The 25,648-nt window shown below is 43.1% G+C and overlaps 1 protein-coding gene across 2 annotated transcripts in view; it reads right to left on the bottom strand.

Annotated features, from left to right (window-relative positions):
* Positions 1–25,648, bottom strand: part of MARCHF3 (membrane associated ring-CH-type finger 3) — a 147,152-nt gene that overhangs the window by 4,936 nt on the left and 116,568 nt on the right. For both annotated transcript variants that reach the window (XM_081930771.1, XM_081930772.1), the window contains exon 4: positions 15,366–15,575. In XM_081930771.1, coding sequence (XP_081786897.1) covers positions 15,366–15,575 — 210 coding nt within the window. The remainder of the gene's footprint in view (positions 1–15,365; positions 15,576–25,648) is intronic.

Raw genomic sequence — 25,648 nt, 5'->3', positions numbered from 1 at the left:
AGCTTTTGATATATGCATACCCTCCATCATACCCTCCAACATTTATCCGATGAAAATACAGTGGTACCTCTGGATACGAACTTAAGTTGTTCCGGGTGTCCATTCTTACCCCAAAACATTCACATCCAGAGGTACACTGTTCTGTGCAGGAGCTACCAGTGGAAGCCTTTCCTTTATTTCTGGGTTTGCCGCATGCATAGCCTGAAGCATTCACAAAGGGGGTGGTTCGTATCCAGAGGTACCACTGTAGGGACAACCTATTCCATAACAATGATGGTGATGGCGATAATTTTATCATTTAAACCCTGCCCATCTGATTGGGTTGCCCCAGCCACTCTGGGTGGCTTCCAACAGGCAACCCTGTTTAGGGAAGTTTTTAATGTTTGATGTTTTATCGTATTTTTAATATTCTGTGGGGAGCTGCCCAGGGTGGCTGGAGAAACCCAGCCAGATGGGCAGGGTATAAATAAAAAAATACTACTATTATTACTACAACTACTACTACTGGTTGTCTAGTTACTTATCTCCTAGGCTCGGGGGTCGCATGACTCCACACCCTCCAACATTTCTCCGATGAAAAAGTGGGACATTACGGGATCAAATCAGAAACCAGGGTGGCTTCTAAAAATCTGGGTCTACCCCTGGAAAAAAGGGACCCTTGGAAGGTCTGTAACTTAAAAAAAGACATTTTAATGGCACGGTACCCAAATACCATAAATAACCACACCTTTTTTATGGCACGGTACCCAAATACCATAAATAACCACAAGAACTATTTGTTTTCTCTACCATAACCTCCAACATTTCTCCGATGAAAATAGGGACGTCCTAAGAAAAAGCAGGACATTCCAGGATCAAACTGGAAACCGTGATGGCTTCTCTAAATTAGGGACGTCCCTGGAAAATTAGGGACACTTGGAGGGTCTGCTATGGTAACCATTCCTCTAGGCATTGCCATTACAAGACTAAGAAATGTCCTGAGCAAGTCATTTGGCCTCAACCTATCTGTGGGCATCTCAAAGCCAAAATTAAATGGGTGCCACTGGGTGGCAAAGTTTAATCAAGCACCCATGGATTCATCTATCCTCTTGTGATTCAACTGGCACATGGAATGCTTCTCTTTGGCCACTACTCAGTTGTGGTAGCCAAAAGCACTGCAAGGCGGCAAATGGACTGCAACTATTAGAAACAGAAAAGCCAGCACATTTTCATAGAATCATAGAATCATAGAGTTGGAAGAGACCACAAGGGCCATCGAGTCCAACCCCCTGCCAAGCAGGAAACACCATCAGAGCACTCCTTAAAGACCTCCAAAGAAGGAGACTCCACCACACTCCTTGGCAGCAAATTCCACTGTCAACAGCTCTTACTGTCAGGAAGTTCTTCCTAATGTGTAGGTGGAATCTTCTTCCTTGTAGTTTGGATCCATTGCTCCGTGTCCGCTTCTCTGGAGCAGCAGAAAACAACCTTTCTCCCTCCTCTATGTGACATCCTTTTATATATTTGAACATGGCTATCATATCACCCCTTAACCTCCTCTTCTCCAGGCTAAACATGCCCAGCTCCCTTAGCCGTTCCTCATAAGGCATCGTTTCCAGGCCTTTGACCGTTTTGGTTGCCCTCCTCTGGACACGTTCCAGTTTGTCAGTGTCCTTCTTGAACTGTGGTGCCCAGAACTGGGCACAGTACTCCAGGTGAGGTCTGACCAGAGCAGAATACAGTGGCACTATTACTTCCCTTGATCTAGAAGCTATACTCCTATTGATGCAGCCCAGAATTGCATTGGCTTTTTGGAAGCTAGCAGACTGAGGTCACTACCAAACTTAAAGTTTGGCTAGCTACTTTCTGTGATTATTTGGCCGTGTGTGCGATTAGGCAGCGTGAATTATCGGAGCTGCACTCATGTCTTTCCTGCCAAAGAGTTTTTAATGGGCTAAAAATAAGCACCATACAACATTTGAAGCCAAAGTGCTCAGGGAATATTACAGTCGAATGTTACGAGTGTTTGTCCGAGCAAAGGAACAATTAGATTCGCCTATAATGATCACTGTGTAGTTTGGGGTCACCTGCTGGGCCATTGTGAGTGAATCTAAGAACAATGATCCAGTGTCAATACTTTTAAGCAACAGGACCTAATGAAGCACACTGAAATATCAAAACTCGGCATGCAGCCGGACAGAAATTGAGATAGGGCTTGAAAACATCTATATAGCATCCCAGGAGGTTAGTTGTACCGAGCCTTGCCGGTGAGATCAGTCGGTGAGATCGTGGTGCTGATAACGTCAAAGTCATAGGTTTGAGCCCTGTATGGGCGTATATTCCTGCATTGCAGGGGGCTGGACTAAAATATCAGGGGTCAGCAAACTTTTTCAGCAGGGGGCCGGTCCACTGTCCCTCAGAGGTTGTGGCGGGCCGGACTACCGTATTTTTTGCCCCATAGGACGCACTGGCCCATAGGACGCACCTAGTTTTTTGGGGGGGAAATAAAGGGGAAAAAATTATTCCCCCCCCCCAGGTGCTCTGTGCTAATCCCGAAGCTTGGGGTGTGCGGAGCTCAGCGCGCCCCAAGCTTCTGGGTGCCGGCAAGGTCTCCGCTAGCCGTGGGAGAGCTGGGTCTCCCACGGCTAGCGGCTAGCTTCCTGAAGCCTGGAGAGCGAGAGGGGTCGGTGCGCACCGACCCCCCTCGCTCTCCAGGCTTCAGCGAAAGCCTGCATTCGCCCCATAGGACACACACACATTTCCCCTTCATTTTTGGAGGGGAAAAAGTGTGTCCTATAGGGCAAAAAATACAGTATATTTTTTGGGGGGGAAATGAACGAATTCCTATGCCCCACAAATAACCCCGAGATGCATTTTAATTAAAAGCACACATTCTACTCATGTAAAAACACCAGGCAGGTCCCACAAATAACCAAGAGATGCATTTTAAATAAAAGCACACATTCTACTCATGTAAAAAACACGCTGATTCGCGGACCATCCGCGGGCCAGATTTAGAAGGCGATTGGGCCGGATCCGGCCCCCGGGCCTTAGTTTGCCTACCCATGGACTAGAGGATCCATGGGATCCCGTTCAACTATGATTCTATGACTTTGGGGCAACTATGTTGACCCATTAGGGATTCAGCTGGCAAGCAGATCAGAATTGCCTCCCATCTCAATAGTGAAGACCCCTATAACAGATCAAGGCAAGTCATTCCATACTCTGCTCAACAGTGCCTTACAGAACAAGACACATACAGTTGTACTTTGGATCTTGAACACCTTGTGACTTGAATGTTTTGGCTCCTGAACGCCACAAACCTGGAAGTGAGTGTTCCAGTTTGCGAACAATCTTTGGAAGCCGAACGTCCAATGCAGCTTCTGATTGAGTGCAGGAAGTTCCTGCAGCCAATCGGAAGCTGCACCCTGGTTGTCAAATGTTTTAGGAAGTCGAACCAACTCCCGGAACGGATTCCGTTTGGCAACAAGGGTTGGTTTGCCTGTAGGGCAGCCTCTAGACTGGACAGAGAGCTAGGTGAAAGTAAGGCTCAGATTTGTACCATCTCCCATTATGTACAGAACCTTCAATGTGAACCACAGCCTTTACGCTTGGGCCTAACAACATCTGTGCCCCACTTTTCATGAATGAATCATGCCGGCTGCCCCACTATGCACTAAAACTTCCAGTGGAACGCAGGAAGTTGTCATACATGGAGTTGGGCAACGGGTCCATCTAGCTCATAATGGTCTGCGCACCAGTAATGGTTCTCCAGGATTTCAGCCAGGGGAAAGTCCCAGCTCCAGTGGTGTGGCGTGGGGAAGGGGGCCACAGGGGCGGTTGCCCTGAGCACAAAATTTCAATACCTGGCACCGCCTCAATACAGCTACATGCTTCCGTCTCTGGGCTCCACTGAAAACAACTTCTCAATGAGTACCAGGAATGACCTCTCCAGACAATACGACTCTTCTTAACCCTGTGATCTCCTGGGTGATGTGGACACCTTAGGCAGTTGCATGTGCATGCATACTCCATCCATTTCCTTCCTACCCTGCTTCTGTGCAGCCCCGGGCACTGGTAACCCGTGCTACGCCACTGCCCAGCCCTACCAGGAAATGTTAGGCATTGAATCTGGGCCTTTTCTGCATGCAGGGAAGATGCTCTACCACTGAGCTATGCAGCCATTCAGTGGGGGACGTGTGTGAGTTTGCAGCTTCCTCCAGCGCATAGGCCACATGCTCGGGCCGCGTGTCGCATAGTTTCCTATGGAACTTGTTCCCATTATATATGTTTAGCACTACAGTGTACAAGTCCTCTGTATACACACTGCGTCCTCTTATTATATTGCCAGCTTTGTGTTCCAACAGTTATGTATGTTCCCTATTAAATTGATCCCCTGCTGATACACAACGAAAATTTGAAATCTCTTCCTCGCCTGAGCTGGAGAGCACATTGCCTCATTAATAAAGCCCCCTCCTGTTGGACTTAATAGAATAGGAATGGAATCAGATCTCCCACTTGGCAGCAAAGACAAGCTATAGGTTACCATGCAATTGATAATTTATTAGAAGTACACTCATCTATCTAGTATTTGTATCAGGCTTATGACCACGATATATAAAAATGGGAAACAATGCAAAAAATATGTGCAGCTTATAGATATTTTGTTCCTGGCTGAAAAATACTTTAAAAATGATAATCTCATGAGTTATTTCAAGATGCAAATTATTCTGAGGAGTTGCACTGATAAATAGTTGTTAGCATTCACAGTTAAAATGCATATTCACCTGAGCAGCGATTAAGCATATTCACGGTGCAAGTTAAATACTGTGTTTCAGGAAAGAGCTCCTCCTACATCACTCCAAGTCACTAGCAGCAATTTGGGAGACATAATAAAAAATAGGAAGCTTTCAGGGCCCAGAGAAAGAGCGGACTGCACCCTATAGTTAAAATGTCAACTTAAAATGACATTTACAGTCCATGGAGTGCAGCAAAGAAACATTACTGGAAAATAGAAACCATCCGTGATAAAAGTGTTAATATGCTCTGTATGCTCTTAATGTGCACAGAGTAATAGTTTCACAGCCCTTTTCTTTGAACAGCTATTTTCTGGAGAGAAGAGAATCCGTTATGAAAGGCTGACCACCATGTAAATGCTTATTAAAGGAATATAATATACTAGAGAAATATGAAAAAGATCTGTATTAAAAAGAGGTATTACTTTCCCTCCTTTGTTATTTGCCTATTTTTTCAGTGTTTATATGTGTTGTGTGTTGTGTGTGTGTGTGTGTGTGTGTAGTCGTACCTTGGAAGTTGAACAGCTTAGCTCCCAAACATTTTGGCTCCTGAACATCAAAAACGAGGAAGTGAGTGCTCCGGTTTGTGAACTATTTTTGGAACCTGAACGTCTGACAGGGCTTCTGTGGCTTCCGATTGGCTGCAGGAGCTTGGCTGTAGGGTTGGCTCTGCTATTAGCGGGGGCACGATCTATGGGGTCCGGAGGGCTGAGGATCCCCCAATTGTGTGTGTGTGTGTGTGTGTGTATACAATGGTACCTCGGGTTAAGTACTTAATTCGTTCCGAAGGTCCGTACTTAACCTGAAACTGTTCTTAACCTGAAGCACCACTTTAGCTAATGGGGCCTCCTGCTGCCGCCGCGCCACCAGAGCACAATTTCTGTTCTCATCCTGAAGCAAAGTTCTTAACCTGAAGCACTATTTCTGGGTTAGTGGAACCTGAAGCGTATGTAACCTGAAGCGTATGTAACCCGAGGTACCACTGTGTGTGTGTGTGTGTGTGTGTAATTTAGTTTTACAAATTAAAATTTACATTCAAAATCATGAATTATGAAAAAATAAACAACGATTCAACCACATCTCTGGATTCCCCGCCCACCCCTCCATGGGTTCCGTCGATAGTCCTTTTCTGCTGCATATTTTAAGTCACTCCAATTTTTAAATATCCCATATATCCCTAGTTACATTACAAGTGTTATTCAAATCCTGCTAAATTACTCCACTGTGTACAGTGGTCTCCAAGGTAAGTTATAAATTCCCCCCACTCTTTATTGAAATTCTGTTCTTCCTGGTTTCTGATTTTCCCAGTCCTTTTCGCCATCTCCGCGTAGTCCATCAGTTTGGTCTGCCATCCCTCTCTGGTGGGAACTTCTTCTTCCTGAGGACCCTCCAAATTTTAAGCAGAGAGATGGGCCCCCTCAATATTCCTTGGCCTACTACTGGCCTCGCCAGCCCCCCCACCGGCTATGACAGGCCCCACCGGGCCCCACCAGTGGCCGGCCCCATCAGACCTCCTCCTGCCACCTGTGCACGGCCCCCCCCCAAAGTTGGGCGGAACCCATCTCCTGTGGATATGAGGCAAAGTGATGCAGGTGCAGATATTGGGGGACGGAGCCTTCTATGCCATGGGGCCCATCTTGGGCCCCCTAAGCTAGCCTCCTGCCCTCAAGCGAGGAGGTTGTGGGGTGCTGTCACAGCAGCCGTGATGAAGCAAGATTCAGTTGCCAGCCTGATAGGATCCTGTACATGGAAATGGCGAGATAAGTGGTACCATCATGCCCATCATCTCAGGCAGGCCAGCCCTGGCAGATGGCACTGTTTTATTTTAAGAGATTCTGCGTCTCCACAAAAACCTTTCATATTTTGTCTGGGATCCTTAATCCACCCCATTCAGAGTCCCCGAGGTGAACAGCAGCTCTTAGCACCACTTGATATAAGGCAATTACAGAAATGGTGATTGCAGAATTTTCCATCCCTCTTAAGAGCCTGCTATTTTAGGGCATCACAAGTACGATCTGCATTAAAATGTTGCAGCGAAGAGTGTTCTTGTTCATTGTTCCAGGCAGTCAGACCACACCCTCCTCCAGGACAATCCATTCCACTTCTCCCTCCATTTTCTATGTGCCCCCCCTTAAAAATAAAACCACTCCATGGTTACTGAGCACATTCAGTTCTCAATGAGCTGTTTTCCGCACGCAGAATGACCCCCCCCCTTTTAAGGGAAAGCTTAATTTCTGCAAACTTTAGGATTCTTCCAAGCCAGAAAATACCACCTGCTTGTGTGCAGATGGTGCCAATTTAGCTGCATAATATTTCGTTTATAACCCTTTCCCTTTGTATTTAGAGTTCCTATTCCTCCCTCAGCTTGGCAGAAAGTGAAAATAGTTGTTTCCAGGAAAGCTGCCATTGTCTCACAGCTATATGGGTACTGAAGTGACAATAACTAATACTACAGCTTCCTTCCCTGAAAACCTTTGCTGGTTGCAGAGATAAGGCTGTTGTGTCGCAAGCTGCTGTCGTGTTTAGGTGTGGAGATTTCCTTAAGGGAGGGTGGACCAGGTCAAACTGAAGGCTATAAAGATTTCTGCAGCGTCACAAACTGACGGAGGGAACAGGGCACCAGCCACCCATTGATTTATGTTGAGCGTTATGAACGCTAGACAACACAAAGAAATAGCAGCCCGTCTAAAATTAAACGGCTTAACTTATGCAGAGGTTGTGCAGCTGACAGGCACCAATTTCTTTTGGCTACTTTGGAACATTTATTTCATTTACTTGGTCTTAAGGTAAATGCCAAAGATGCAGTTTTTGAAAATCAGACAGAAAAAGACTTGAAAAGCACCATATATGAGGCCTTTGACAACATCTCTTGGAAATTTATGAAAGGAAATCTAAAAGAAATGGGAGTGGGGCGGGGTTTTGAAAATGGGATTGACGCAATATATTCAGAACAAAAAGCTAAATTGATAGTTAACAATGTGGTAACAGAAGAATTTAAAATTGAAAAAGGAACACGACAAGGCTGCCCGATTTCCCCTCTGTTATTTATCTCAGTTCTGGAGGTGCTCCTGAATTTGATTAGAGGGGACCGGCTGGTGCAGGGGATCCAGGTCGGAGCGAAACAATATAAACTAAAAGCTTTCGCAGATGACCTAGTTTTGACATTGCAGGAGCCAGAATCTAGTACGAAAAGAGTATTACAATTGATACATGATTTTGGTCAGGTGGCAGGATTTAAGTTAAATAAACAGAAAACGAAGGTGTTAGGGAAAAACATGACAGATACAGAGTCAGAACGGTTTCAGAGAGAAACAGAATTATCACTGGTGAAAAGGGTAAAATACCTAGGGGTTAATATAACAGCCAAAAATCTGAGTCTATTTAAAGATAATTATGAAAAATGTTGGTCGGAAATTAAGAGAGACTTGGAAAGTTGGGCAAAGCTGAAGCTTTCTTTGTTAGGCCGAATCGCTGCAATTAAGATGAATGTGCTGCCAAAGATGTTGTTTTTGTTTCAAACATTGCAAATTGTGGACAAAACAGAGTGTTTCCGGAGGTGGCAGAGAGATATTTCTAAATTTGTCTGGCAGGGCAAAAAGCCCAGAATCAAGTTTAAGATATTAACAGATGCAAAGGAAAGAGGGGGCTTTGCCCTGCCAGACTTAAGGTTGTACTATGAAGCCGCAGCTTTCTGCTGGCTAAAGGATTGGCTACTTCTTGAGGACACTGATGTGCTAGATCTCGAAGGTTACAACAATGCTTTTGGTTGGCATGCATATTTGTGGTATGATAAAGTTAAGATCAATAAGGCCTTTAAGAACCATATTGTCAGAAAAGCAGTGTTTAATGTCTGGACAAAATATAAAGACTTACTGGAAAATAAAACACCAAGGTGGCTTTCACTTTTGGAAGCTAAGGCCCGAAAAGGAACCAATATGGAAGCCTACTGGCCAAAATATTGGGAACTGTTAGAAAAAGACGGAGATAATTGGAAATTGCAGAGTATGGAGAAAATGAAGGACAAAGTGCGAGACTGGTTACACTACGCTCAGATTAAGGAAATTTTTAAAAGTGACAAAAAGTTAGGATTCCAGGTGGAGAAATCGAAGTTGGAAACAGAACTGCTAGAACCTAAGACCAAGGTACTTTCAAGAATGTATAACTTGCTGTTGAAATGGAATACACAAGACGAAATGGTTAAGTCGGCTATGATAAAATGGGCACAGGATATTGGGCATAATATTATGTTTGAGGATTGGGAAAGGTTGTGGACCACTGGGCTGAACTTTACTGCATGTAATGCTTTGAAAGAAAATGTAATGAAAATGATATACAGATGGTACATGACCCCAGTTAAACTTGCTAAAATATACCATTCGTCAGATAACAAATGCTGGAAATGTAAGGAAAATGAAGGAACATTCTATCACCTCTGGTGGACTTGCCCTAAGGTGAAGGCCTTCTGGGAAATGATATATAATGAGTTGAAAAAGGTATTTAAGTATACCTTCACCAAGAAACCAGAGGCCTTTCTTCTGGGCATTGTCGACAGAAGGTGCTAAAAAAAGATAGAACATTCTTTATGTATGCGACAACAGCAGCAAGGATACTACTCGCTAAGAATTGGAAAACTCAAGATCTACCCACACTGGAAGAATGGCAGATGCAACTGATGGACTATATGCAACTGGCGGAGATGACTGGCAGAATTCGAGACTTGGGAGAAGAAAGGATGGAAGAAGATTGGAAGAAATTTAAGACTTACTTACAAAAATATTATGATTTATTGGAATGTTAAGAAAGATGCTTAGTTATAAATAATTGGCCATCACTAAAATAGATCAGGAATTGATGACAAGAGAGATTAAGAAAAACAAATTTGCAGGAGAACTATTTTATTGTAATTAAATAAGCGGTCACAAAATTTGGAAATAAGATGATAATTTGCTGGACAAAATTTATTAATGATGCAAATGGGAGTGGGAGGCGTGAGGAAGCTCAAAGATGATATGAAATTTTGTTAAACAAAGTAATACTGTTTATTGTTATTGGATGTTTTTTTTCCTTTTCTGTAAAAACCTTAATAAATATTTATAAAAAAAAGAAAGAAAAGCACCATATATGCACCATATATATATATATATATATATATATATATATATATATATATTTGTCCACTCCAGTGGTTTCCTAACTGGGGGCAGTCAAAGAGCTACGCACATGGCATTTCTTTAGAAAGTTACATATTTGGAGGGGACCGAAGCAAATCAGGTTTCAAATCATTTGGTTTACTGACTGGAGGAGACTGCTTGCACTGTAATCAGAAAGCCGGTGACTTTCAAAGGCTGGAACAGATAACAAACAGTGGGGTGGTGGCAACAGAAAAATGTTAGTGTGAAATTGCAGGCTATGAAATTGGGGAGGCAGATGGAGGCAAAAGAAAATAAGGTCAGAATTACACATGGTAAGAGTCTTACAGCATAACCCAATAATAATAATAATAATAATAATAATAATAATAATAATAATAATAATAATGGTGATGATGGTGATGTAAGGTAAAGGACCCCTGGATGGTTAAGTTCAGTCAAAAGTGACTATGGGGTTGCGGCGCTAATCTCGCTTTCAGGCCGAGGGAGCCGACATCTGTCTGCAGACAGCTTTCTGGGTCATGTGGCCAGAATGACTGAACCACTTCTGGCACCACGGGACACCGTGACAGAAACCAGAGCACACAGAAATATTGTTTACCTTCCCACCACAGTGGTACCTATTTATCTACTTGCAGTGGCCTGCTTTTGAACTGCTAGGTTGGCAGGAGCTGGGACAGAGCAAGAGAAGCTCACCCCGTTGCGGGGATTCAAACCGCTGACCTTACATTCGGCAAGCCCAAGAGGCTCGGTGGTTTAGACCACAGCGCCATCCACGTCCATAATAATAATAATAAAGTAAATCCCTCCTCATCTGACTGAGCTGCTCCAGCCACTATGTGCAGCTTCCAACATATACAAAAACCTAATAAAACATTAAACATTAAAAAACTTCCCTATACAGGGCTGGCTTCAGGTTGTCTAGTTACTTATCTCCTTGACCTCTGATGGGTGGGTGCCAGTACCAAGAAGGCCCTCTGCCTGATTCCCTGTAACTTCACCTCTATCAGCTGATTGTCTAATTTTTCAATGTGAGATACTTTCATTAGTTTATTGTTTACAGGACTACATTTGTTACATCTTCTGTTAGTGAATTACACAACATGTTTTGATGCCAGGAGCCACCTTGAAGATGGTTTACTATGGAAAGGCAGCATTCAAAGAAGCAACGATAGTGATCAGTTTTAAAGGTTGGATTTTCTGAGATATGGGGGGGCGGGAAGAGTAGAGACAAGAAATGGTGTTGTGTTAATGACATTGAACGGATGCTCTGTAAAAGGTGAGTGGAACTCACTGTGGCTATTCTCCAGTAAGAGCCCAATGTAAAAGCTGCCAGAGTCTTCTGGCACCTTAAAGGCAAAACAGATTTATTGTCACATAAGCTTTTGTAGACTAAAGCTCACTTAAGCAGATATATGAAGTGTCATTCTCATTTGGAGGGGGGTGGGGGGTGGGATGTGAACGGGGGGTCCAAAAGATCACGAAATGCAAGAGGCACAGTCACAGAATGTCAGACTGTATCTCTCACTGCATGACCTTTTGGTCCCGCTGCTTACAATTTTCTTTGTAGGTCTCTCTCTCTGTAATTTCTCTCTCTCTGACAACTGAGGATAACACTCCATGCATCTTTGAAAGCTTATGGCACACTAAATCTGCTAGACTTGTAGATACGCCCATAAAAATCACTAGCCTATCCCCCCCAAATGCTAGCCAACTAAGAGACTTGTCACCTACGTTCTCATCCTTCACAGCCAGTGTAAAAATACTGACTACTCAACTTGCACTGGGTAGGATGACAGATGAGAGACACATCACTCTACATCCTGTTTGCCATTTCCATGCTGGTCATGGAAGAACTTTACTCCCTTGATGGCTAGCACAGAAACCAGGTGAGCTTCTGGGGGAGGTATGGAGATTCTTCTTCTTTGGCGATCACTTGTAGCCGAGTAAGATTGTCTTCCATAAACATGGTTTTAACAATGAGTCCGTAAGTGACTGTGGAGGCCAATGCTGGAACCACACGTCCTTCCACAGTGTTGATCACGGTGTGGATTTGCGAAGCATGCCTTCCTCTTAGCATGTTTCTCCCTTGCGTCCTGAGTTCAAGTGTCTTCAAAGCTCATGACATCTTTGGTAAAGGCTGTTCTCCAATTGGAGTGCTTGCAGGCAAGTGTTTCCCAGTTGTTGGTGTTTATACTACATTTTTTTTAGATTTGCCTTGAGACAGTCTTTAAACCTCTTTTGTTGACCACCAGCATTATGCTTTCCATTTTTAAGTTTGGAATAGAGTAGTTGCTTTGGAAGATGATAATCAGGCATCCGCACAACATGACCAGTCCAACGAAGTTGATGTTGAAGAATCATTGCTTCAACACTGGTGATCTTTGCTTCTTCCAGTACACTGGCATTAGTTTGCCCGTCTTCCCAAGTGATGTGTAAAATTTTTCAGAGACACCATTGATGGAATCTTTCGAGGAGTTGGAGATGGCGTTTATAAGTGGTCCATGTTTCACAAGCATAAAGTAAGGTTGGTAGTACAATAGCTTTGTAAGCAAGCATTTTGGTTTCCCTGCGAATGTCCCGGTCCTCGAACACTCTGCACTTCAATTGGGAGAAAGCCCCACTCACAGAGCTCAGGCAATGCTGGATTTTCAGCATCAATGCCAGCCCTTGTGGAAAGATAACTGCCCAGGTAGGAGACGTGATTGACATTTTCCAGTGTTACACCATTGAGTTGGATTTGTGGTGCTGCAGAGGGGTTATTTTGTACTTGTTGGCACAGCACTTTGGTTTTGGAGATATCTGTGTCTCCGTCCACTAACCCACTCTTACTGCATGGCATTCCCAAGGCTACTTTAAGATGCCATAATATTTTTCATTCACAAAACTCAAAATACCTATTTAATGCAGGGATGGGAAATCTCAGGCCCAGGACCTGAATGGGGCCCTCTGTTCATTCTTTGGGACTCTTCATGCCACAGCCACCTTGAGAGCTTCTGCCTGGCTGGAATGTGTCCTTGAACTATGATGAGGCCCACTTGCTTCCCTGAATAGAGGCCGGGGAGATATGCGTCTGTACAGAAACTTCTGACATTTGTGTGTCTCAAAATGTAGGCTTTTGTGCACAGGTAAGAGTCATGACTGTTGGTCCACCTGCCTCTCTCTCTGCCCACCAAAGAGATCCAGTCCCCGCATGAGGGAATGCACCCAAAAAGGATCCCACCCTCGATTTAGTGTGTCAACAGGTTAGTTATTGCACATTGCTGAAAACCTGAACATAGATGGAACTCACTTGTTTCCATTACTACAACTTCGGTTATTACAACAAGCAGGAGGGGAGGGTGCATGGAGGAGCAGATCAGGTACTGCAAAATTTCAGGTAAGGAGAAGCAATTTCAGGGATGTCAGTTTTTGCCTTTCACATCAGGGTATTTCAGATGTGATGTACACACAGTTTAAACTTGCTATCTCATAGTAACATACACAAAAAAGTGCAAGTATTGCAAGTGCAATTTCGAAAGCACTTCTACTTCCATGTGAAAATGCCTGTGGGGTGCTGAACTCAGACTCTCATCTGCTGCAACCAACATGCCTAATGGTTAGGGCTGAGGGGGAGCTGGAGTTGAGAGCCAGTGTGGTGTAGTGGTTGAGAGCGGGTTCACGTCTCTGCTCCTCCACATGCAGCTGCTGGGTGACCTTGGGCCAGTCACACTTCTTTGAAGTCTCTCAGCCCCACTCACCTCACAGAGTGTTTGTTTTGGGGGAGGAAGGGAAAGGAGAATGTTAGCCGCTTTGAGACTCCTTCAGGTAGTGATAAAGCGGGGTATCAAATCCAAACTCCTCCTCTTCTTCTTCTTAACACCCGGAGCACCAGAGGTTTCCCCATCCCCATCCCTGCTTTACAAGCTGCTCCTTTCCCCAAATCCATGTACCACAATAAGACATCTTCCAGGCAAGAGAATTCAGTGCAATTCCTCCATGCCTCTGCATCAGACTGGCAGTCCCCTGGAAACAGATAAGGCCAACTTGACGTATTCATGTATTCTGTCTCCAACGAACCTGTGATCGAGCTGCCAACCTTTCCCACAGATTAGAGGAGCAAGTTCAGTCAGTGACACCAAGTCACAGATGTCTAGACGAGGAAACCAGATTGTATTTTTAAAAGTGCTAAAACTCAAATTAGTGCAGTAACCCCCCCCCCCACAAAACCACCCTTTCAACACTGTAACAACATTATTGTTGTCTAACCTACAGTGTTAAGCTAACAGCTTCAGACTTGTTATTTCTGAACATCACTGAGCCTTGGAAAACGTTGACTTTTCGGCACTCCATATCAAAGGAATGAGAACGGTTTAGTTCTTTCCCACTGTAGTTCGTTCAGTGCATTCCAGGTTGCTCTTGCCCAGTGTCAACAGAAGACCTATTTAGGGAGACTGAGAAAGTTCTTGTGAGCTTCTTGTCCTGAGGCAAGTTCAGCTGTCTTGCAGAATTTGCATTAGAATAAGAAAGCACACTTGTCTCAAGCATTTTCTTCCAACACCCACTAACTGAGGAAAGGAATGTATGCTTGGTGGGATCCCTATACTCCAGATTTTATTTTGCATTTAGCTGATATGAAAAGGTATTGTTTTGTAGGAGGGAAGCATCCGCCTCTCCTTTGCGTGTTTGAATCGTAAGCTGAAGTGCCCTGCCTCTTCAGTCTATTTTTCCAAGTCCATTCAACTTCTCCGTTTTCTAATTAGAGTCTGTCCAAGGTTCCTATGTTTAGAGGCTAACTTTGCATCTCTCAGGTGCCAAAATCCCAAAGGAGCAGAAAAGACTATTTATGTATGTGACCACGGCTGCACAGATGTTACTGGCCCAGAGATGGAAAGAAGATAAAGTCCCTACCAGAGAAGAATGACGGATGAAGTTAATGGACTACACTGAAATGGCTAAAATGACCAGAAGAGTCAGAAATCAGGAAGACCAAAATTTTAACAAGGAAGGGGGGAAATTTATAACTTATCTTAAAGACCACTATAAACAGTTAAAATTGTTAGTAGGATTGGAATAGCACTCATACTTTAAGGTTGATTCTGGACATAATGGAAGAAGTAAAAGGTTTGGATTATCATAAAATATGTGGGAGGAACTGATTAATAATAGGACCCACACTGGGCAGGATGGTAGTCAAGGATATTCCTTGGAATCTGGTTTTTATGATTTATGTTCGAGATATTTCTGTAAATTTTTAAGTTGAAAAATCAAATCAATAAATTTATAATAAGTTTACATCTCCGCAGTCAAAATCAAAGTTACAAAGCTAGATCCTCTTTTGATAAGACAAGAGTCGTGCGGGGTGATATCCGAACACTGCTACAACATGGCGACATGAAAAAAACCATGGCTCTCCAATCTAAATCAACTTTAACAACAAAACAACAAAAAGAGTACTTACTAGTGTCCAAAAGAGGTAAATTGTGAAGAGTGCGACAGTGAGTGCAATGAGGCCAACAGCTTCTAGCCTACTACTAAAGTGCAGGTGGTCCACTGCTCCCCGAAGACACAGCCAGCCTGAGATGGTAGCCAACGGAGTAATAAACAAGAAGCACACCATGTCCCCAAACAAAGTTCGTTTCTCGTGCTGGGGGCCGGGATTTCTTAGCCACTGTAGAAAGAATTAGCACAGAATAAGTCTCAGCAAAATCAATGCTTTCATCTGGATAACTTGGCTTCCTTCCCTTAACACAACTCACAACATTCCACTTTTTAGTTAGTTCTCTGCTCTGTTTGTAAAACGGATGGTTCAAACAACCCAAAACACAAGCCAGAAGATTGGAAAGGAAGGAAGGAAGGAAGGAAGGAAGGAAGGAAGGAAGGAAGGAAGGAAGGAAGGAAGGGGTAAGGTTCACAGGCTATGGAGGACTTGCCCACAAATTTATTGACAGCTGCATGAATTATTACAGCTGGGAAGTGGAAGGGGCAAGCAGAATATAAAATGGAAGAATGGTATAAAGAGGTGTGGGATACAGCTATTAACAAAAAATTAACATGTGCCATTAAGGTAAGACGGGGCATATGCAGGAGAAATGATTTTGAGGAGATATGGAAGGTGTTTGTAGAATTTGTACTGTTAAAATGGAAAGGTGTCAAGCCATCACAAGAGGTGTTGAAATTTTGGGAGGTTGGATAGTTTCAATGGAATGGTTTCAGTGGCACATGTTTATTCTTATTTATTTATGGTTATTATTATGGTTATTTATGTCAAAACAAACAAACAAACAAAAAGGAAAAAGAAAATGCTATTAAAAACCATTATTATAAAGAGGTAATGTGAAGGTGCTTCATCTGAAATAGGGCAAGTTGGGTTTATTTGCTGTTTTCATTGACTTTTTTTTCATTTCTGGGGTGCAATACTTGCAAATAGCTGATAATTCATTCAATGCTGTAAAAATTATTTAAGAATTTCTGTGTCACGTTGCAAAACAAAGTCCACACCCCACACACCCTGCTCCAAGGTGGCTTACAATCAAATGGAAAAAGATAGAAAATATAAAACCAGTATATAAAATGTTAAAACAGCAGCACGAAATTACTCAGACCAGGAAACTAAGTCAAATGTACTGTAATTTAAAAGCATTTTAAAAGCAGTATCAGTTTAAAACCTGCCCTGCCCTCTTTCACTCTTAATGCTTATCTAAAAGAAGATAGGGAGGGAGCCAAGCAAACTTCTTGCGGGAGGGAGTTTAAAAGATATGAGGTAACTGCTGAAAAGGCTCTTAGAAAAAAAAATCATACAGACCAAGTATATAGGACAGAAAAGCACTTATTCCCACCCTTTCCCAAATCTGGACATTTCACAGCTTATCTGGAGAATACTGGCTTTTACAGGTGTGTTTTGGAAACGGAAGGTAAAACTAATTTAATGAAGACTAGTAATGGCTCTCTTGTTGAAACAGCATCAATAACCTGCCTATAAGCCTTGTGTTGTATTTATATATTTGTGAATGGATGGGCATGGGCATAGGAACAGGCTGAAAAGATCACTCTTTTTAATAATTTGGCAAGCCTCTAGGCAGGGTCTGGGAGAGAGAAAACCACTGCTGTTAGAGGTGCCATGAAACCTGTTACTTACCGGGTACTTATTTCTTTAAAGAGGGAATAGCTAAAATGCAATGCTAAACAGTTTCAGATTACAATGCAAGAGTAGTGCATGTATTACAGTTTGGGACCAGGAAACCTAAAAGATCGTTTCCCCCCTTATATATCCAACCAACCATCAAAATTGCCTCCTGCGGATAACATCTTAACCAGGAGATGCATGCAATGTGGAAATCTGGCCTTCAGTGTGGTGAGACCTATTCTTTGGAACTTCCTTCTGTTACATTAGACAGGTACCACCCATGTTGTCTTTTTGGAGCTTCACCTTTCAACAAGGATTTTAGGTGGATATATTTATCCTAGCCTGCACATATATTGGAACTACAGTGGTACCTCAGGTTAAGTACTTAATTCGTTCCAGAGGTCCGTTCTTAACCTGAAGCACCACTTTAGCTAATGGGGCCTCCTGCTGTCGCTGGAGCACGATTTCTGTTCTCATCCTGAAGCAAAGTTCTTAACCTGAAGCACTATTTCTGGGTTAGCGGAGTCTGTAACCTGAAGCGTATGTAACCCGAGGTATCACTGTATTTTAACTGTTTACACACACACACACACACACACACACACACACAGTTTTTGCACTTTTCCTGTTTTATGGTTGTAACTGTTTTGTTTGTTTTATAATCGTATATAAAAAAAAATGTACCCCACCCTGCGACATTATGGTAAAGGGCAGCCAAGAAAGCTAACGAATAAATAAGTTGTGCTGCTTAACTGTTGTGTCTCTCTTTTCTCAAACTAGCAGAGCCAATGCACTTAAAATCCTAAACTCTTAAAACGTCTATAGTATCCTTATTCACTTAGATCCCAGCCCCTAGAGAAATAACTGTAGAGATCACTATCCCTGCTTATAGATCGCACGATTGTTGCTGTTCAGTTAATTATACGTGCATCTTGCCTTTCAAGGCAACGTACACAGATATCCTCCCTTCAATTTTATCATTGCAGCCACCTTGTGGGGTCGGTTAGGCTGAGATAAAGTGACATGCTCAAGGTCACCCAGTGGAGCTAGTAATACTTCTTATGAGAAGAGTTTTGACCACACTGGTTTTCACTGAGGTACAAAAGTATTCCACACTGAAATCTTGCCGATCAGAAGGTCAGCGGTTCGAATCCCCATGACGGGGTGAGCTCCCGTTGCTCGGTCCCTGCCAACCTAGCAGTTCGAAAGCACACCAAAGTGCAAGTAGATAAATAGGTACCACTCTGGTGGGAAGGTAAACGGCATTTCCGTGCGCTGCTCTGGTTCGCCAGAAGCGGCTTAGTCATGCTGGCCACATGACCCGGAAGCTGTATGCCGGCTCCATCAGCCAATAAAGTGAGATAAGTGCCACAACCCCAGAGTTGGCTACGACTGGACCTAATGGTCAGGGTCCCTTTACGTTTTTTTAAAAATCAAAAAATCTATATGGCTCATGACTTGTATTTTTTCCTGCTGAGTCTAGATATTTTTCTAGCAACCAATCATGTTCCGAAGTGACCACTCTGTTTGATGTTTGGAGTTGTGGCCAGGGTCTCTTCCTGCCTTAGAGCAAAGGATTTGACTAAGTTGACTCTAATTTGCAGCGCCGAATCTCAAAGCACTTTTCACAATGAACTAAGAGAGGGTAAGGCTGCAATTGAGTTTTCCAACCTCAGAAACTTCTCCTGTGTTACTGAGATACTAAAAGTAATATGAAGCCAGTAATAAATCTCAACCATTGAGAGGAGGAGGGAAAAGGGCAGAGGAAAAGAAGATGGGAAGAGCCAAAATGTCACCAAGTCTGCACAAAATAGGAAGGAAGATTTGGAAAACAAGAGCAGAGAAAACAAATCTCTCAGTTCCTACAATTGTACCAAGAAGCATACAGAAACATATCTCTAATGGCTACATTTCCCCCTCTAAAACAGGCTTAATAATATCCCCATCTCCCCAAGTTACATTGTATGCTACGAATCATGAACTGAGGAATAAACCAGAAAGGTAACTGTAGCAAAGAAATATCAGGTCTCATATCTGTAGCCTTTGACTTGCTCTAATTGTTTTTTATACGACAGTTCAATTATAAGATCGCAGCAAAATTTAACTCCTGTTAAAAAAATGAGAAGAATGCAAAATTCTCAAGTGTTAATAACTGTAAAAAATATTCATTAAAACCACCCAGATAAATGCATCTTTTAGTAGATCCAAGACAATTTCAAGTCATTTTCAGACTGTGGTTATTTTGTGGGTGGGATTCAATCACATCCCATGCAATTCAAGCCGATTTGATGTCCTTGCGCAATAAACTCCCTTCCGTAACAACAAGAACAACTTCTGGGGAAATAGACAAGTGTGGAATAGCAATGCTCAGTAAACAGTGTCTAACCTCCCAACACACCTTCTGCAAACAAATCAGGGTGAATGAAAACTGGGGCAAAACTAACAAAATGATTTTGACTAAACATCAGGAAGACCTTTTATTATTATTAGAAATTAGACTGGCCTCGACCAGAGCCAGGGCCTTTTTGGCCGTGGCCCCGGCCTGGTGGAACGCTCCCCCACAAGAGACCAGGGCCTTGTGGGATTTGACATCTTTCCGCAGGGCCTGCAAGATGGAGCTGTTCCACCACGCCTTTGGGCAGGATGCAGTTTGACTCACTTTCCTTTGTATAAAACAAGCCCGAAGGAGGCCCCCAAACTGCTCACAGCTCCTTGTATAATCAGTGGAAACACTTGGTCCTGGCAATTATTAACCACTCTCAATTCCACCCTGATAATTGCCACCTGCCCAGATTTTAACTTGTCTGAATTAATTTTAAGATGTATTTTAATTAATTGATGTCTGTTTTTATGCTTATTGTGTTGTTTTTATGATGTTAGTTGCTCTGAGCCTGACCCTGGACGGGGAGGGAGGGATACAAATAAAATAATAATAATAATAATAATAATAATAATAATAATAATAATAATAATAATTATTATTATTATTATTATTATTATTATTATTACCATCATCATTACTACTACTACTACTACTACCACCCACCCATCTGCCAGCCTCTCTGGGTAACTTCCAGGACATATAAAAACAGAATAATACTTTCGGATGGTAAGAGCTCAACTGTGGAATGGACTCCCTTGGAAAGTGGTGAGTTCTTGGAGGTTTTTGGGTGGCTACCTGCCCTGTATGATCTAGTTGAGATTCCTGCATTGCAGGGGGTTGGACTAGATGGCCCTTGGGGTCCCTTCCAGCTCTACAGTTCTATGGTTCTATGAATGCTCAACCAACAGGTCACCTGGAAGCAACCTTTTCTTTGTACCTCTTATCACTGGGCTGTTGCCCACAGTGTCACTCAGGAGACAGTAAGGTTCCACCAGCGAAACAGGGGCGGATTCATGGCAATTCCCTGTGCAACTCTCCCTAAATCCATTCCAGAAAGTTGGGAGACCCTCCAGACCAAACATGAGGGGAGCACGTGAATGGCTTCAAATGGTAAAATATTCAGTGTGGACTGTCAGGAGTTCAGCCTACACTCGAGTAGGACTCTGGCAGAGACACATGCTTGACTGGCATGTTCTCTCCCTCCTAGTCAATCGTTCAGGAGCTTCAAAAGCTTTCTTCAGCCCGAACATCACAGCGACCGATGCCAACCGACACTGGCACACTTAGGGATCCACAGAGTTTGTGCATCATGCTTAACAGACCTCAGCAACTCAGCATTTTGGCTAATCTATTTACATATACACACACGGAGCACTGCAACATGGCTCCCTCTCTCTCTAGCATCAGACAGCAAAGAGAGAAAGAACAAAGGACAATAGTCCCACTTCACAGAACACAGTAACACAAACATCCTGTTTCCATCACTTCCCCTCTGTGGAGTCAAAACATATACTGTCATGTGATAGACAACAATCCCGTGACTGCAATCATGGAGCAGGAATTCTAACATTCATACAAGCTGAAAAATGAAAGTGTGTGAGACTTATTTGTGGCTTTATTTGCTACATTCTTCAATGAAAAAATAAAGTAGTGGCACATGTAGATTCCATGAGTCTTAGATTCTTTGGCTTCAATGCTTTAAAGCACGATAGCTGCACAATTGTAATAACAGAACCAGGAAACCAGGCCTATATGCAGGAAAGGAAGCCTAGAACATTCCCAGAAATTGGCTGTTGAATTGCTCTTAATTGTAAGAGGAATTTCTCCTGATGTTCAGCTGATTCTACCATCCTGTAACATAAACCCTTAACATCTTGCCCTCTCTTTTAGGGCAGCAGTAAACAAGTTGTCCTCCCCTTTTTGTGGCATTCAGCTATTTGGAAATGTCCTTATGTTTCCCATTGCTACCACCACCTCAATTTCCTCTTCTGTAGGCTAAACATACCCAGTTCTTCCAATCTTTTCTCATAGGACTTATTCTCCACACTGCTGGCAATCGTTGTTTCCTTCCTCTGAACCTGTTGCAATTGGCCCATGAGTCTGTAATCTATTTAACACACACACAATTCAGACGTCTTTCCTCAAGGTTGTATTTCCTTTGTGAGAATAATGGGTTCTGTGACCTGTCTAAATTGCATGTCTTCTTATTTTAATCCTACAAGAGATCGCAGCAGTGATTTCTGGCGATGCTAACAAGGCCATTCTCTTCCAGAAGGCTAGAAATGCCATTTCACAAACATTCTATTTTGTTTTTCAATATTTCTGTTTCAGGCGAGGAAGGTGCAGCACTTAAAAAATAATCTGAACATTTCTTATGGAAGTCTCTTGGGGTTGAGATTGCGAGATGTTTTTCTGTGCCCACTGAGCTGGCACCAGCAAAGACTATGATGTAAAACTTTTCCAAAATAAAACAAATAAAATATAAATCCATACAGAAAATTCTTCACAATCTAGGATACATAATCATTTCCTTTAAGGAATCACGTCCATCCTGAAGCTCTAACAAAACAGGTAGAGATAAAGAAATTTCATATTCCTATAATTCCACTTACATTTGCTAAACATCTAGTTGGCCTTTTCCGCCTCAACATAACACTTAACATATCAGTGAACAAGGAATGCAACTCATACAAGTCAAACACCCCCCCTCCCTTAAATGCAGTTTAAACTGAACTAGTCAGATTTGTAGGGATGCGGGTGGCGCTGTGGTCTAAACCACGGAGCCTAGGACTTGCCAAACAGAAGGTCGGCGGTTCGAATCCCTGTGACGGGGTGAGCTCCTCTTATTCGGTCCCTGCTCCTGCCCACCTAGCAGTTTGAAAGCATGTGAAAGTACAAGTAAATAAATAAGCACCACTCCAGCGGGAAGGTAAACGCCGTTTCCGTGCGCTGCTCTGGTTCACCAGAAGCGGCTTAGTCATGCTGGCCACATGACCTGGAAGCTGTCTGCGGACAAACGCCGGCTCCCTCGGCTTATAGAGTGAGATGAGTGTGCGACCCCAGAGTCGTCCGCGACTGGACCTAATGGTCAGCAGTACCTTCATCTTTACCTTAGTCAGATTTGTGCTGTAACCAACAGGTTGGGGTAAGCATGAAATCTAAAGACCCCAAATCAATCATATACTTTGTCCTCTGCTATCAAGCAACAGTACTTCTAACTTCTCCTGTATCTATTTCTTAAATTTTCCAGGATTTTTTTATTATTAATACATTATGAATTTGAATTATTACATCTGTGTATTGCATCTATCCCACTACAAGTTGGATGGCATCTACCAAAAGCAGGGGATGAGAAGTAGGTGGAAGAATACCCTAAAGTAGATTTTTGAAGAAGGTATAGGTGGGATTCTACTGACTATCACTGGAAGCCTGCACAAGAACTTCCAATAGAGCAATGGAAAATAGACTTTAGGGTAGGGTTCCCAGACATCCCTGGTTCCCGGGGACAGTCCCCGGATTTGCAAATATGTCCCCGGGAAACATGGCAGCGACAGCCTCAGCAGCCCGGAGTCAGCCTGGTAGTGCAGTTGGCTCTGGCTGGCTTCAGGAGCTGCTCGCTGCTGTTGGGTCCACCATTTTTCCTCTCTGGAAGTCCCCATATGATGTGTCTTGTGTGCAACACATCATATGGGGACTTCTGGCAACTGTGCTACCAGGCTGGCTCAGGGCTGCTGACTGCCGCTGCTGCCACCACTGCCAAAGGGGAACCGGGGACATCCGGCAGTACACATCTCCTGCCCCCTTCCCCCTTTGTTTTGACTGATTGGGAGAGGCCTGGGAGTTGCGGACGGTGCGCCATTGCCCAGTTTTTTAAAACTCTGCACATTCATGTTTCACAGGGTGCGAAAGAAGGGCTTTGCACCTTTATACAATACAGTGGTGCCCCGCAAGACAAATGCCTCGCAAGACGGAAAACCCGCTAGACGAAAGGGTTTTCCGTTTTGGAGGTGCTTCGCAAAACGAATTTCCTATGGGCTTGCTTCGCAGGGCGAAAATGTATTGCGAGTTCCTGCAGGGTCCCCCCCCCTTTTCCCAAGCCGCTAAGCCGCTTAACAGCTGATCCGCTAAGCCGCTAAGCCGCTTATCAGCTGATCCGCTAAGCCGCTAAGCCACTTATCAGCTGATCCGCTGATCCGCTAAGCCCTCTAAGCCTCTAATCCGCTAATAGTGCTAATCGCTAAGCCGCTAATGGGCTTGCTTCGCAAGACGAAAAAACTGCAAGACGAAGAGACTCGCGGAAGGGATTCTTTTCATCTTGCGAGGCACCATTGTCCAGGGTCTTTTGCCTCAACATCCCCACTACTGACCCCCTGTTGCTACTCAACTTCAAAATAAAAATAAAATAAAAATAAAAAAGTGTCCCTGGATTCATTAAAAAAAATATCTGGTAACCATACTTTAGGGGGGAACTAGGAACCCCCCCCCCGAACAGTGAACAGAGGGAGGTGGCATCATTCCAGCTGGCAAGCTAAAAAGCTTGCATTTCTGGAACAACCACCATAGCACCTCTTTGAACTCCCTAGATTTAATATCAGCATAAAATGAATTAGTAGGATGCCAACAGCACAGGAGAAATTGATACAGCACCTTTCCGAATGCAATGGCAAAAAGTTAACCGACAGGACACAATCTGGAAACAAAATGGCTCTACTCATGAAGGATGAGAGGTACAACAACTGCCATTGTGGAAACAAAGTGAGACTTTGGCCCAGATAAATAGTGAAGCTCTTTCATGAAATGCTCAATCCGTCAACCAGTAGCCACATTCCCTGCAAGAGACACAAATATCTGCCAAGCTCTCCTGGTCTGAATGCAGACTCCATGCTTCAGAACCACAGAGATGATTTTTCACACACAGCAGAATCTGTTTCGTGCCTGCCGTGCGCTACGTGTGGACAGATTTGTTTACTACAAGATAGGATGCAAATGCCAAAGATAAACTGCATATAAGTGATTGGGAATAAAGGTTTTTTACATTCACCGCCGGCCAGTTGAAGGAAATGCTGACACAGGAAGCCTCACCTGTGGCAACATCTTGAGATCTCAACTCCTTGAGTCTGAATTCACCACTAGGCTAGTTGCATTTTCAGGCATGCTCTTTACCTCTCTTTTTTATAATTTTTTTTATTGGTTTTCCAAATTATTACAGATCAGACCAAATTACTTTAATGCCATTTCTTTTTTAAAAAATCAGGTTTCCCGCTTCCGCTTCATCTCTTCTTTAATATCCACTTGATCCTTCACTTGATGTTAGTCCATTATCACAGCTGACCATTATTCTCTCCTTACATACAGTGCCTCTGTTACTTCTCATCAATATAAAATCCATTTCACATGTGTAGTCCCTCATAAATGTTGTTCTCAGTCTTGGTGTGTTTGCTCTTTACCTCTCTTTTAATAATAATAATAATAATAATAATAATAATAATAATAATAATAATAATAGTAATAAACTTTTCCATTTTAACAATCCAGTAAAAACCACATCAAAACATTCCAAATTATAATACAATCAAAAAAGCCAAATATTCATGCCAAATTATAAATCTTTGGGTGATTTCCCATACTCTGAAGTTCGGGGAGTGATGATCTAATATTGTACTGCATTCCTTAATTAGTCCAAACAGTCCCAATAAAAAAATTCCAATGTTGATCCTTCATTTATTTTTAACAGCCTCTGAATTCGTTTAGCAAGTGGGTTAGGCCTTTGTAGTTCTGTGCGAAATATTTTAATTTTCTCCTTCTTAATTTTCCTGCTGTAATCCAAAGTTCTCATCGACGCTCATCCACTTTCGCTTTCTGTGCAGAAAGGCAATTCTCAGTGCATCACATACAAGACAAAGGGAGATCTAACCTTCCGCCATTAGCGCCAAGCAGATATCCAAAATTCTCATTCCAGCTCTTTACCTCTCTTGACCCACTGACAGATCCTGTAAATGGGAGTAACTATCTCAACATGCCTTCACACCAGCTTGCCTATCAACTGTTACTGTACAGGAGGAATGGGGAAACCCCAACGCACAGGTCTAGCTAGGCTTGTCAGGCACCTTCAGTTGGCCCACGAGGCCATTTTGTCCATGTAACAGCCACCTGTTCAACACCTGACATCATATATGACATTGATGGCACCAGGAAAGCCCCTTTCAAAGATGTGGGATGGGCTTCTTGTGATCCA

This window comes from Podarcis melisellensis (genome assembly GCF_964234715.1).
Source record: "Podarcis melisellensis genome assembly, chromosome: 11".
Lineage (NCBI taxonomy): Eukaryota > Metazoa > Chordata > Lepidosauria > Squamata > Lacertidae > Podarcis > Podarcis melisellensis.
This window is presented reverse-complemented; position numbering and strand designations above follow the sequence as displayed.